The 13,735-nt window shown below is 40.3% G+C and overlaps 1 protein-coding gene across 3 annotated transcripts in view; it reads left to right on the top strand.

Annotated features, from left to right (window-relative positions):
• Positions 1 to 11,674, top strand: part of LOC139114216 (epidermal growth factor-like protein 7) — a 50,591-nt gene extending 38,917 nt beyond the window's left edge. For all 3 annotated transcript variants that reach the window (XM_070675795.1, XM_070675796.1, XM_070675794.1), the window contains exons 3-8: positions 5,183 to 5,301; positions 6,523 to 6,618; positions 7,268 to 7,390; positions 7,968 to 8,029; positions 8,788 to 8,941; positions 9,714 to 11,674. In XM_070675795.1, the coding sequence (XP_070531896.1) occupies positions 5,183 to 5,301; positions 6,523 to 6,618; positions 7,268 to 7,390; positions 7,968 to 8,029; positions 8,788 to 8,941; positions 9,714 to 9,763 (604 nt within the window). In that variant the 3' untranslated portion in view covers positions 9,764 to 11,674. The remainder of the gene's footprint in view (positions 1 to 5,182; positions 5,302 to 6,522; positions 6,619 to 7,267; positions 7,391 to 7,967; positions 8,030 to 8,787; positions 8,942 to 9,713) is intronic.
• The last annotated feature ends 2,061 nt before the right edge of the window (positions 11,675 to 13,735 follow it).

The following is a 13,735-nucleotide window of genomic DNA, read 5'->3' on the forward strand; positions in this document are numbered from 1 at the left end:
TGGACTCCAGAAATTCAAAATGGCCGCCATGCCTGTGTTAACTCCATGGTAAAAAATACACCTTTCGATTTTCGATCGATAAACCAAGACTGTCAAAATGTTTCATCCTCCAAGAGCTTTAAGATGAGCCCCCACAAGTGGTAGATCAGAGAAGAAAGGTAAAAGTTTGAGAGTTTTAATATCTGTCCCCGAGGCGCGTTCTACCTTTAAATATTCAAGTAAGACGCACACATCGAAAGCGATGTTACTATAAATTTCAAATCATAACACGGCGATCTTAAACGATATAGCAGAAATTGAAAGTTATCCAACGTAACACTTTGAGGTGAGAGATTACATACGACAAGTAATTTTATTATTCAAAAAATAAAATGATGTCAAGCATTCGGCAAGGTGAGAAATCCGTACAATTGACAGTTTATCACTTTTTTTCCTCAGCCTTGGCACCCAGGAAATGTAGAATTTACCAAATTGACAAAGAAATAGGAAATACCAGAGATACTTTGTCTGGCGCGTAAAACTGTGAAAATTCTACACAATTAGAACATCCGCCGAACAGGTTATATGGCAATAAGCAACTTAAAGAAAAACAACCCGTTGCTTTATCGGTAGTTTCTTTAATTCTATGCATTTGCTTCTTGAGATTTGGGAATACAATAGCGCCCGTCTGCATTGTCGCTAATGAGTTTCGCCCTTGGACGGGGAAGGGCGGACTTTTCGCAGATACTGACACCAGTTCGTAGAAATGCAATGTTTCAAATCACAGATGTTGCCGGTAGGGGGCCGCGCCACTAGCCATAACAAACAATTTTTCGTGCATGGCTAGTGTTTTGACGGACGATTCAATTGAGTTGTCGGAGCGAAGAGAAACAAATGGGCCTGACGGATTTGGTAGCACGCTAAAGAAATTAATAAAGTCGCCGCTAACGACAAGTTCAAATTCAAAGGGAAAATCAGCCGATTTGATTTGAAAGTATATCAAGTTCGTGACGCCCCTGTGTCCCTAATTGTCGATGGAATTCAAAACCATTCCTCGATGACATGGCTAACACCGGTCACTGGGAGCATTCCAGTGTAAGATCAGAAAACTCCAACAATTCTCTACCGCGGCGTTCCAATTAATTTTCGTTTCTAACATATTACATGTTCCCCCAATTACCTATGAGAAACCCGTATTGGGATAAAGTGACACAGGCGGCGCTCCTACAGTTTTGAACTCGCTTTTATAAGGTCATCAAAACGTGAAACGCGGCAATTCCTTTAAAACTTACCAGGTAGTAGTTGATAAGGCGGTAGGTTTCTTCGGCGTGGCGCTCACAAAAGAGATTTTACCTACCTGCTGTATACGACCAATATGATAAATTTTTGATCATATTTAACTTTAAATACAAATGCACAATCAGACTATTTCACCCTGCAAACTGACGCTGTGTTAACATTTCACCGGCCTTGTTATTTATTTTAAAGGGCCATTAATTAATGCTAACTTTTGATAATTTTTTCACCATTCTTGTTTGAATGTGAACCATAATTCCTTGTTCCTCTCCCCAGTGCATGTTGATATGCACAGTGTTCAGCTTGTCACCTCAACACATACGTGTTTAAACTGCGTTGTTACTGTTGAAAAATGAATTCTGGTCCGGACTAGAATTCAAATGTAAACAATAACGATACATTTTACACATGTAGATGCTAAGTTGACAAGCTAAATAGTATGTGTTTCAATATTCTTTTGGAAGTAGAATAAAAAGTTGCAATTGATAAGTAAAATAAAATAATGAAAAATTCATCAAAAGAAGCATTACTGGCCCTTTAATGGTTATTATGCTAGATGATATTTAAACACGATTCACACGGCGGGTACATTTCGTTAAAGTTAACAGTGAAGATCGTCTAAATAGGGACATATGTACATGTACGTTCTACATACATACATGCATGCATGCATCCATACATCAATCGATACATCCATCCATCCATCCATCCATCCATACATCCATACATACATACATACATACATCCATACATCCATACATACATACATCCATACATCCATACATACATACATACATACATACATACATACATACATACATACACACACACACACACACACACACACACACACACACACACACACACACACACATACATACATACATACATACATACATACATACATACATACATACATACATACATACATACATACATACATACATACATACATACATACATACATACATACATACATACATACATACATACATACATACATACATACATACATACATACATACATACCTGGCAAGGAAAGGGGGAACAGGTAGATAGGCAAACATACTGACAAAGAGGATAGAGAGAGACTGAGAAACAGAGACGAGGTAACATTCTATCAGATTTACATCACAAATTCAGTAACTTGTAGTATCCATGGTATTTCAAGTGTTCAACCTGTCTTTGTGTACTTGGAGGCATGTGAAGTGTTTTCAAAATGTCGCAGTACAGAGTCCATTCGCAAACAACAGCCTAACACTGAGCTTTACCTGGCAATCATTGCTAGACCAAAGCGTCGATCGAAATCGACATTACAGCACCAATAAAAGCCGTATTAGCGGTCAAGGGTCGGCGCGCAGTATCGGCGTGTCTCGAATTCATCACATTTCATCCTCTTCGACAGGGTACTTTCAGAGGTGGGGAAAGGGGGTTTAAAATAAATACAGATGATGACTTATGACCTTGGCATCGAGAATCATGCAGTGATTTGGAGCAGACTCACCAGACGCGCCTGATTACTCTGTCCCCAGCAGTTGCACTGCGATGCATAATAACTACAGACGCTTTGACACTTGTGAGGGCATGTATACATTCAGTCCTGTGTGGGTCTATGCGCTGCTGACAGATTCTCAATCGAAACCACCGAAACAAGGTGCACCCAATTCTTGTTTTATCAGTGAACATACTTGTCACTGTACGGTAGGCTATCATGTATCGTCACGGAAAGTTGGGAATTAAGAAGATAAAGGATTGTGAAAGCACTGCTCAAGAATGGTTGTGTTCAGAGAGAGAGAGAGAGAGAGAGAGAGAGAGAGAGAGAGAGAGAGAGAGAGAGAGAAAGCGAGAGTGAGAGAGACAGAGACAGAGACAAAGAGAGACAGAGAGACCCCATGTTGTCGTTACATCCCTGACTTTAAAATGTTGCCATGGAAATATGAAATACATTTCCTATCAGAAAAAAGTGCATGGCGCATGCTTGCATTTGACAATGCATTTAAAAGTAGAAAGTTGCGAGTCAAAGGTATTAGTGACTTCGTGAATATATTTGATTTGAGGGCAATCTATTTCGTTATCTTTCAATTTTTGATGAGTGATAAAATATTTTTGATAAACGGCATAAAAAGTGGATTGCCTGAGGTTGTACAAAGTAATTCATAGTAAAACTATGTCATGTCCGTCTGTGGGCTGGGTGGATCATCGAAATGACTATCAGACAGATAATTGTCAGTGATGACGCCACACAATGAGAATAAATGTTACACTTAAAGAAGGCTGGAAACTGATTGAAACACCAAACCAGCGGTCGCAAAAAGTTTCTGTTACATCCCATCATGCAATAGTGAATACGCTCATGGTGCTGGCTGTGTTAGTAAGCAAAGTTCAGTTTATTACATTTTTCGTAAAAGCCCTAGCTTTGATCATTCTCACCATTACCGGATCGATCTTGATATTTTCAAAGCTCCGAAACTATCGAAAAATGCATTGAGCCTCCTATCCTAGTATCCTTTTCGAAACATACACTGACGATTTCGTAACGACTCTCGTGATCTATGAATCGCAAAAATCCACTTATGTATACCCCCCCCCCCCGCCCATGAGTCAAGCTGTGATGAAATCACCGTTCTGTATATCTGGAAGACATTTGACTTTGAACACTCTTCGCCACGCAACGAGTCATAACACCTCAAAGTGGCGTCACACACGCTGACACCGAGACATTAGACGAAGTGTAAATGCAGTGAACCGTACAGGCCGATCAAGACATCCATCTTGTCTGCTTCGTTTTTTCGCACCCCTTTGAAAGTAAACCGCCGATGACAGGGCGTGATTGTAACACGCATCCCTCCTGAGAGCCCACCTCCAAGCTCGGTTGTTACCGATGAGTGAAAACGTCCAACAGTCTGCCGCAGCACTTGATACAAAACTGTGCTCGGATTTGTCATGTGCTATTCAAGCGTGCGGATATTGTTGTAGTCTTCTCTGGCACATGAACGATGGCCTGGCCCCACACCCGTCTTTACCATTTAGCAGCAAAAATCGCCAAGTATGGTTTACATCTAAACTTGCCCTCTGGCCGTAGAAAAATAAAATAGAGAAGCTGGCAAATGAACATGTATCATAGTCAGAATGCGTAGACACAAGCAATCCGCCGTAGAAGTGGTTTCCTCTAAGAAGCAAACAAACGCTCACCCATGTATTCCACATTCATCAATAAGAACAACTGTTTCACGTCAAATACCGACCCCATTTGTCACTCACCCCATTTTTGTGGACCATCTCTCAGCCTGTACACGAATAAAGATATGTAGATGCACAGATCTAGATGCATTATGCATGCAGAGAAGCAAACGTGAGCGGAGACAGACAGACAGACAGACACAGATAGACAGACAGATAGACAGACAAACTTCTTCCGTAACAGAAACATACGCTTTGTTCAAATGACTTTAAAAGCGAATATAACTGTATCCTTTAACAACATTTTAATGTATCTGTCTATAAAAACAAGCTTGCTTTCTTTCTCATCTCTCTCAAGTGTCTTGAAATTCAAAAGCTTAGCCCAACAAACACAACGCATGATTTACCATGGGCAATGTCAGCGCTGACAAATGAACTCTATATTAGTCAGCACTGAATTCAGATGAATGTCAATAGTAACCTGTTTAGGCTGTGTTGACAAGGCACAACGGCTATAGGCCTTTTAAAATGAGTGTATCTTAATGTAAATGTATTTTTTCAAAACGCAACAAAAACGATAGAAAATACTCCAAAAATCACAGTTAATGTCGCTTCAGTACATTGTATTGTTCTAATGCAGTTTGCACGTATTGTAATATTTATGACAACAAGTCGTGAAAATGTTGAACGACGTGTTTTAGTGGTGTCTCGTGTTCTTCCATTGCAGAACCATATACCAGCTCTCTTATCGCCAGCAGTACGAAGTACAGTTGACATCAGAAACAAAATATACCTGTTGTCCTGGCTGGGAAAAACACAGTGATATCGCCAGGGGATGTCGGAAACGTAAGTTATTGTAGTAAGACTTTCCAAAGGACAAACGGTATCCATAAACTGAGGCCAAAGACAACATGAAGTGAAAGAAAAGTCTGACAAAGTCATTGGGTAAAGCATGCTAAGGAAGCAAACCGCCCTCTAACGTGAAGAGTTGAGAGAGAGAGAGAGAGAGAGAGAGAGAGAGAGAGAGAGAGAGAGAGAGAGAGAGAGAGAGAGAGAGGAGAGAGAGAGAGAGAGAGATACATGCATACATAGATACATGCATAGATATATACACGGAAAGCTACAGCTTTAGTAAAAGCACAGAGACAGGGATGTAGACAGTGAAAGTTGCCAGTCATCTTAAAAACATTGAGTCAACTACGCTCGCTCTAACGTTCAGAATGTTTAGAAACGCAGATGTCTTAAAACCCTGATACTATCCAGTCGTCTCCCTGGGTTAATTATGTCCTCTGCCCTTCAAATCACGTAGCCTAGTAACCCCTCCCCTTCTCACTCTTGCCCACACTGAGAGGGGTTGGTGAACTTTTTTCGGGGAAAAGGGGACTTTTCCTGTGATGACGGGTCCGATTGATCGGGTTGGAGAAAGAACTCGCGTTCATGAAAACAAATATTCCTGGTGCATATTTCCAATGCCACCACGTAGAAATGGCTAAATCAGGAATCCACAGGATCATACACCTCTTGACTCTGCGGTGTGAATTATTCTTTTCTGACGGGTAGAATCAAATATCCCGTGAAGCGTCATCTGTGCCTCATATAGAACACGACGTAGGTATGTCTGTGTTACAAAGACAATAATTGTGATGACGTGCAAATACATTGATATGAAAACATTATGAAAACTAGAAAGTATAAGAATGTGAAGTTCGATTTAAGGTACAGAGAAAATGGATCCCCTGATTTGCATGATCTTTTCCACCTTACAATCAGTTTAAAATCATTTACTGCACACTGTGCGCTATGGTATCGTCGTTCTCGTATCTTCAGAATGCGACCCCGGCCAAAGATCAGGTCGCCAGCAACCGTAAATTTCTTCAAAGACAGGTCCTTGTTTAGATCGGATTCAGATTCAGGTCGGATTTTATTTTAAAACGCTTTCAATGGCAAATCGATTGGAGGAATTTAACGACGAGACAGAACGTATATCTGTGTTTTGCTTTCTAATGATGTTTATATGTGTAATTTTCACTTTTTCAATAAGCGCAATTTGTGTTTATTCTCTTTCAGCCATATGTTCAACTCAGTGTCAAAATTACGGCCAGTGTGTGGCCCCAGAAAAATGCCACTGCAGACACGGTTACAAAGGTCAATACTGCGAAGAGGGTAAGCACGCCGTTTCGTCCTCAGACACATCGTATTATCTTCACAGGAGATTAAATTAGCGAACGACATATGTGCACACACGAAGGGTTCAGACAGTCTGGAAAGGGATGAGCCGATACACTGTGAAATACTGGCACATACGTGACCTTTCACCTTGCCTCTACTTGCATCCAAGAATGTTTACCAGTTGCTCTAGTGCTTTTCCCTAAATAATGCCTATATATGTTTCACAGAATTCTACTAAATACTTTCACTGGTTGCCTAATCGGTATTTTCGTCTCATTTGTATTTTATCTTCCCTACCATTTCTTAAACCTTAAATATCTTTTGCTTTTACCTTCACGGTCACTCAGTGAGCGACTGACTCGAAGATGCCAGTCTAAATCTATTATTTGGCTGGAGCTATAGTGATATCTAAATCATTTCAAATATATTTTTTCAATAAATGTAACTATACAACGTCTGCTTAATTTATGTCGACGGACATCTACGAAAATTTGATTGTAAAGGTAACGGCATATTGGCAAGGTCGCTTTGAATCATTAAGCGAATGAATCGGCATGCATTCTGCAGTGCAGGAATTTTCGGGTACTTTTCTTTGAATGGCTGCAATCATCTGATTAACTGTCCTTAATGTATTCTTTTCTAGATATCAATGAATGCTCTGAGGGCACACATGCTTGTGGGCAAATATGCGTCAACAACAACGGAAGTTACACTTGCGCATGTCACGCTGGGTTTGTCCTGGATGCTGACAGACGATCGTGCAAAGGTAGGTTTTCGCGCCTTAGCCAAAAGAACAAATTTGTTCACAAGAGACGATGCGGCCGTGTTATTGATACTCTACCATTCCCTGGAGACCTGCTCTTAGCGACAAATCTTCTATTCATGACGGAATAGTTTGGATTCGATGAAAAACTCTTCAGACCCGCGTGTTGTCAATATTTGCCTCCTGGTTTACGTATTCAGGTTCCAGGGCACAGTTTTTTTTGTTGATATCGAGTTCCAAAATCATTTTTATTATCTGGCACTCCCGCACAGCTCGGAATCATTTGATACACGCAACAAGTAAAAGATTTTGTACAGCGCTATGCTATGAAAGCAAACTCAATCTGACCCAGATTGCTCTGTCTTGCTGGCAGCCCTAATCTCGGTCAGTCCTGTAGGGGGCGTGCTAACTAGACCTGTTTGTCCTTTGGCTCATTGCAGCTCAATCGAGTGTCATGCGGAGTAGATAGACAACCATACACTCATGTAGCGCGAATATGAAAATTTTGAATTTGTGCTGTCATTGTTTTGATGATTAGATTTTCTGTTTTAACTCGTTATATGTTTCTATGTTGCTCTAGTTTGTCTGACATGCATACCAGAATTCCATGTAATGATGGCCAGGGTGGATAAACTTGAACAGGTGAGGACAAGTTTTGCAAAAATTATGAAGTCTTAAACCTTTCACAAAAAATGATATTCCAGTAATCCAACTTTCTACAACGTAACAAGCTCTCTTTGCATTTCAATTCCATGTAAGGAACGGGATGCAGTAGTTTTCATGACTCACACCATTATTTTAAAAGTTGTCAAGGAATAGGAATTAGATTCGGGGAATCTCATCTGGGTCTGGAAATCACATCACAGTTTAATTCATTTGTAAAGTTCACACAACTCGTATGAAAACATCATGAATCTACCATCAAGCTGTAGGATCACCATCCCTATAGGGATTTTTTATAGTATGTAAGCAATTCGATCGTTAAAGGGACTGGTCGTCTCCGACGGCTGCGCGATTTTCTTGTTGATAAACATTGCCTCTGCGAAGAAACTGGTGATGAATGTCGAGCAAATGTGAAGCAAATTTAGCATTGGATGTATGTTCATAGTTCACCAGCTTTGTAGCTTTCCAATCACCGCAAGAATTTGCCAAACACACTTTGGTTGCGTCCCTTCGTTTATATTAAGCTGCTTCGGCCGCCACTGGGTGTCGGCACAGTCGTCCGTTGTAGTACACTGAGATCCGTTGTGTGGGCCCCATACGCACAGCCGCCGACGGGACAACCCCTCCCTTTAAAAATGTGAAATATATTGAGTGATATGAAGAAAGATGCACTTATATATGCTCGGTTGTTGCAAGATTGACGTCATGGCAAAATCACAAATCCTTTATCATTTCAGGACATTCAAACACTGCAACAAGATGCTCGCAAACCACAGGTTGTGACGGTGACCAATGCAGTGGGCACAGTGAACGACGAACAACTGCGACAGCTCGACAGAATATCCTCGCTCAGTGAGCAAATTTCATTATTGGAGGAAAGACTTGACGTCTGTAAGTAGTGAAGGCCAAGTTTCTCTCTCTGTTTGTTGTCCTGAAATGTGCATATTTGTATTTGGTAATTACGTGACGTAGGTTTCCATTTTCGCTGCGTGGAGACGCCATGATATTGTAATTCCATGTTTCGGTATTTACCTAGGCGAAACGTAATATGGCGTAGGGGACTATTGATAGTTTTAATTGGAATCACCTGTACGGTCGCCCGTACGAATAGTTTTTATGTACCATACTTTATTTTCGTAAATATTACATATTAAAGAGAATCCGCATGTTTTGCTTACGTTACATGTCATATTTGATACATTCGGAAATATTTTCAAACTGTTCACTGTTGATAAACTCACCTTCAATACTATCGTCATGTAACATGGTGTGAGGCAGCACACATATTTTCTCTCCTGTGTCCACATCTATTGGTAGTCTCAGTTGTAAATTGTTGTCTTGGTGTATTGATGATAACGAACGTGCCACGAAAAAGGTTAGGGGAGGGGTTGTTGTGGCTAGCTTTCTGAATACGCACTTGCATTCGCCGCGAGGTTTCTGTCATATTTTGGAGGGAGGGCATCGCCTGCCTGTATGAAATAACAAAAGCTGTCGTATGCAGCACATTTTTAAGACCATGAGGTCAAATTTCATTTCATTTCACCATGGCCAATCATAACACCATGAAAGCCACCTATCCCAGAGACTAAGATTGAGACCCGTGGAAATGATGCTTCACAAGGTAACATTATTGACGTCATCCACTTCGCTTCTCTCCCTGTAGGTACCTGTAACGAGAACAAACGAACCGGTATTGCATTTGGGAAAAAGTAGACACAAACGGAGAAGCAGATATCGTTTGCAAAAGCAAGGACTATGAAGTGACGGCGTCCACGGTCACGTTTCCGATAGTAATTCACGGTGACCCACGCAATCAACACGTGACCGTTATCGCCGAAATGTCAAAGGATGTGAATGGACTCGCTGAGGGCAGTATCTTCGACACCTGTGGTTCAGGCCATCATGGCCACCAAAGATTAGAAATAGCGGTGGAAATTGCAAGCTGTTATATTTCTCGCAATTTTTGTTTCTTTTTCTTGGTTTTTTATTCAATCTAATTTTAAAACGTGAAACAAGCAGACGTATACGATTTAGATAAGCCGTATGTGTGGATATATAGTTGACTTTTGAACGACATTGTCACATATGTATTTACATTTTCAAAAAATGTATTCGTAAAGGGTGCTATTTACAACTATTAACACAAGAGGGCGCGCTTCATCGACGCCACTATCAAGCTCACCGTCGTCAAGGTCGCATGAACTTACTCGGCAGACTTGTCTTGTTTATATCGCAACCAATGCATGTGCATGGTAAAAAATAAAACACCTGATTGAGTGATTTGAAATCACTTAAGACTTTTAAAATAATGTTGCCGCTGTTTCTGAAATATACCATAAGGTTTGCATCGCACGGTATTAAATATTTGTTTGTGATTTTTGAAATCAAGAATGCCTTTTTAGAAGTCGAAATTACCTTGTTTTACAAAGTTTTTTAAAAAGTATATATATTCAAATTAAAATATAGTTTTTCATAAACAAAAAAAGAATGAATATGTTTGAAGGGGTCAAAGTTTCTGATTTTTTGAGGGTTTTCTGTGTCGGGAAATACTTCAAGTTCACCGTTCAGGTCGACAATTAATTACCCAAATGATATTTATCTTATGATGTCTATATATCTAACTGCACAAGGGGGCACATCTCACCTACACTGAGCCCGTCTTCAGTCCTTGTTAGTAATCGATGCTTGTGTAGGGATGCCTTTGGTGGTGATTAAACGCAATCATGCTCCCTAGGTAAGTATATAAGTGTTGATTTGTACTGAGAGGTGAGCATGGGTTCAGTGTTAGCCTTGGGCTTCTCTTGCTATTTGTGAGAGCAGTTGCTATAGCCAATCAGCACAGATTTATTTTATATAGTAACGCCAAATTTTTCTGTGTGTGGGGTCATAGACATGCGCTGTTTTGACCTGTTCCTCCGGCATATTTTAAGATGCTGATTTATGTGACAGATTTTCATGTAATTCGAAACTGCTAAAAAAATATAATGCCTCCAAAATAAAATATCACAATAATAGCGACCTTTTGTCTTTAAAGGAATCCCCGGAAACAGCTTTTTTGGGAAATCCGAACATAATACTAATACGACCAGGAGAACTGGTGTTATTTCATTCCAAGTTAATCTGTAAAATGCAATGTGTAAAATGAAAGGGAGCGACGTAGGTGTGTTGTATTTGCGCGGGAGAATAATTTTGAAATTAGTTTGTCCTTAATGTGCATGGTCCTCTATAATGCGCGAGATGAGCTTAACCGAGAATCTTTGCGCATGTACGAGAAACGTGTACATCACGATCGATACTTGGTTTCCATATCGGAAGGATATATTATTATGATATTTCGATTTTTTGTGCCACTTAATTGACTTTCTGTGTAAAGCTTTTATACTCTGTTTATATAGTTCCCTCATATGCATGCCCCTATTGAATAATGAATAAAGCTCTTGGGATGTAGTGTTGATTTTTGTTAGTTAGTTTGTTTGTTTGTATGATTTTTCTTTAAAAGCCCAGCTATCAGATATTGGTAAGCGATAACCCAGGAGAGATATATATATGCAATTAAATTCTGTGAACGTATTTTTTTCTTAACAGTTTTTATCGTATTGTAAAATAAACCATAGACATATGCTATCGCTTTGTACATTGTCGCCTTTTGTTCAACTGTGACTGTCGGTGTGTGTATACTGATGCATGTATGTGTGTATTGTATGTGGGTTTGTGTGTGTATGAGAGAGAGAGGGGGGAGAGTATAAAAATGAACACTCGAGGACAAAGCCGACACGACGTCGTCTGGTGTAGCTGTAACGGTCACCTTTCCTCGCTAACTGGGTCATGTAACGATCGTCCCTTCGTCCCGACGCAGTTTTTAACCTATCCAGGCCACACATCATAAAATTTGTTTTCAAACGCTTTTCTGCGACCTAACCTAGATTATTTTGACTTCACTTCGAATTTGATCGACCTTTCATTCGCCTCCACGGAGGTCTCTTAGAAATAAAATACGCATAAACAGGTCTTCGTTCCGTTTGCAATGGTTTTTCCTCAGGGTTGACATTTTTTTAGTCCTTCAGATGCGCCAGCTTGTACTATATTGGTTGACACAGTCCAGTACCTCCCCTCAACAAAATGAATCGTTCCATTTGCACGCAAGTCGATGGACACTCCCCTCCAGGGACATAAAAGTGTACTGCAATAGGAATGACAAACAGAGGTCACCCGAATAGCAAAATTAATAGATACAGCAGTGCCTTGGTATGAATCACGACCAACGCTGGAGAGCAACGTGTTACAGGAAAACGTGGCGCCACTAAACGCGCAGGCGCAGTAACACCCACCAGCGGTGTTGTCGGCACGAACCTTTGCTCATAATTGGGTCACGTCTCCTTGAGAATGTGCACGCGGTTTAAATTACGTAAATTTTGGTTTTGCCGTAATTCTGGCGATAAGCCGTTATCTTGATCGCCTTAGGAAGCTGTGACTTCTACGGCGATGGCACTGATTCTCAAACTATTGACGTGTAACTCCGACTATTACCCTTGCGAAACTGTTAAAACTGAAACAGGAGTAACTTCGTTTTATCTCTCCATCAAATTGCTAGAAATACAAAAGAAGTCGAAATTAAAGGATTGAAAATGGCTATAAACATCATATAAACTCACGTTAATTCGTTCCTGATGTCATATTAGTTGCTCCGTTAATTTATTCCACCCCGGGTATATTTAGGGGTTTTGTGGTGTTTAAATTGTGAAAAAATAAGTTTCCCGTTCCGCTCCCCACATAATGTGGAAATATCTCTTGTTTAACGTGTACGCACGACCTGAATTCATGTGCACTACAAGACTAATGTCTTTGTTCACGACCTGATATGAAATAATTTGTAAACAGTAGTATCAAATCATTGTTATTGTGTGCCTGATGCGTTGCCAATGCTGTTTGTTAGGCTGCACTGTCAACACGCTGGAGGACTATATTTTTGTATTTCAACAAAACTCCAGGATGAAGAATAAAGGAACTCGTGTTCTATAGAGCAAAAATAATGAACTTCCATCACCAAAAGTGACAGCAGTAATCAACTCCGAGTCCCTTTCCGAAGCCGACCTTGATATTATAATAGTACTACGTCAAAAGCCGCAACGACGTCACCAGAACGACACTGTGACGTAGAGTGCTTGTTTGTTATCGTGAATGTGTCATTTTCACTTTGAAAAATGTCGCTCCGTACAGTTGTTTAACGCTTGTGAAAAAGCATAGCAAAGACAAAACACGCCCAAGAGGAGAAATGTAAACTTTGAAGAAACAGAGTGATTCGGAGACTGTGGTGATTTTAAGGGAAGTCTATTATCGAATGTGATCATGGGCGAGAGTTTCGCCCCCGGTTTCGCCTTTCGGTTGTCGTCTCCCATAGATCGTATGCTAAACTTGCGACCGCTTTCGTACGCTGATCGTATGTAGTACTTGTGTGTATATCTCCATTGCCGTCACAACCATTAAAATGCAGATACTGTAGGCTTTATCATTGAACTTCATATTCAAAGTATAGGCTTACTAATACTACTGTAATAGACAAGAAACATTTAGTCAATACCAGAAAGAGAACCCCAGAGCGGGGCCTGCATGGAACCCTTGCTGGGTTCGATGACTGTTCGTGACTTTATTGTTTGAAGTTACACAAAGCGTTACACGACGTTCATT

This window comes from Ptychodera flava, chromosome 16, assembly GCF_041260155.1.
Source record: "Ptychodera flava strain L36383 chromosome 16, AS_Pfla_20210202, whole genome shotgun sequence".
In the NCBI taxonomy this organism is placed as follows: domain Eukaryota; kingdom Metazoa; phylum Hemichordata; class Enteropneusta; family Ptychoderidae; genus Ptychodera; species Ptychodera flava.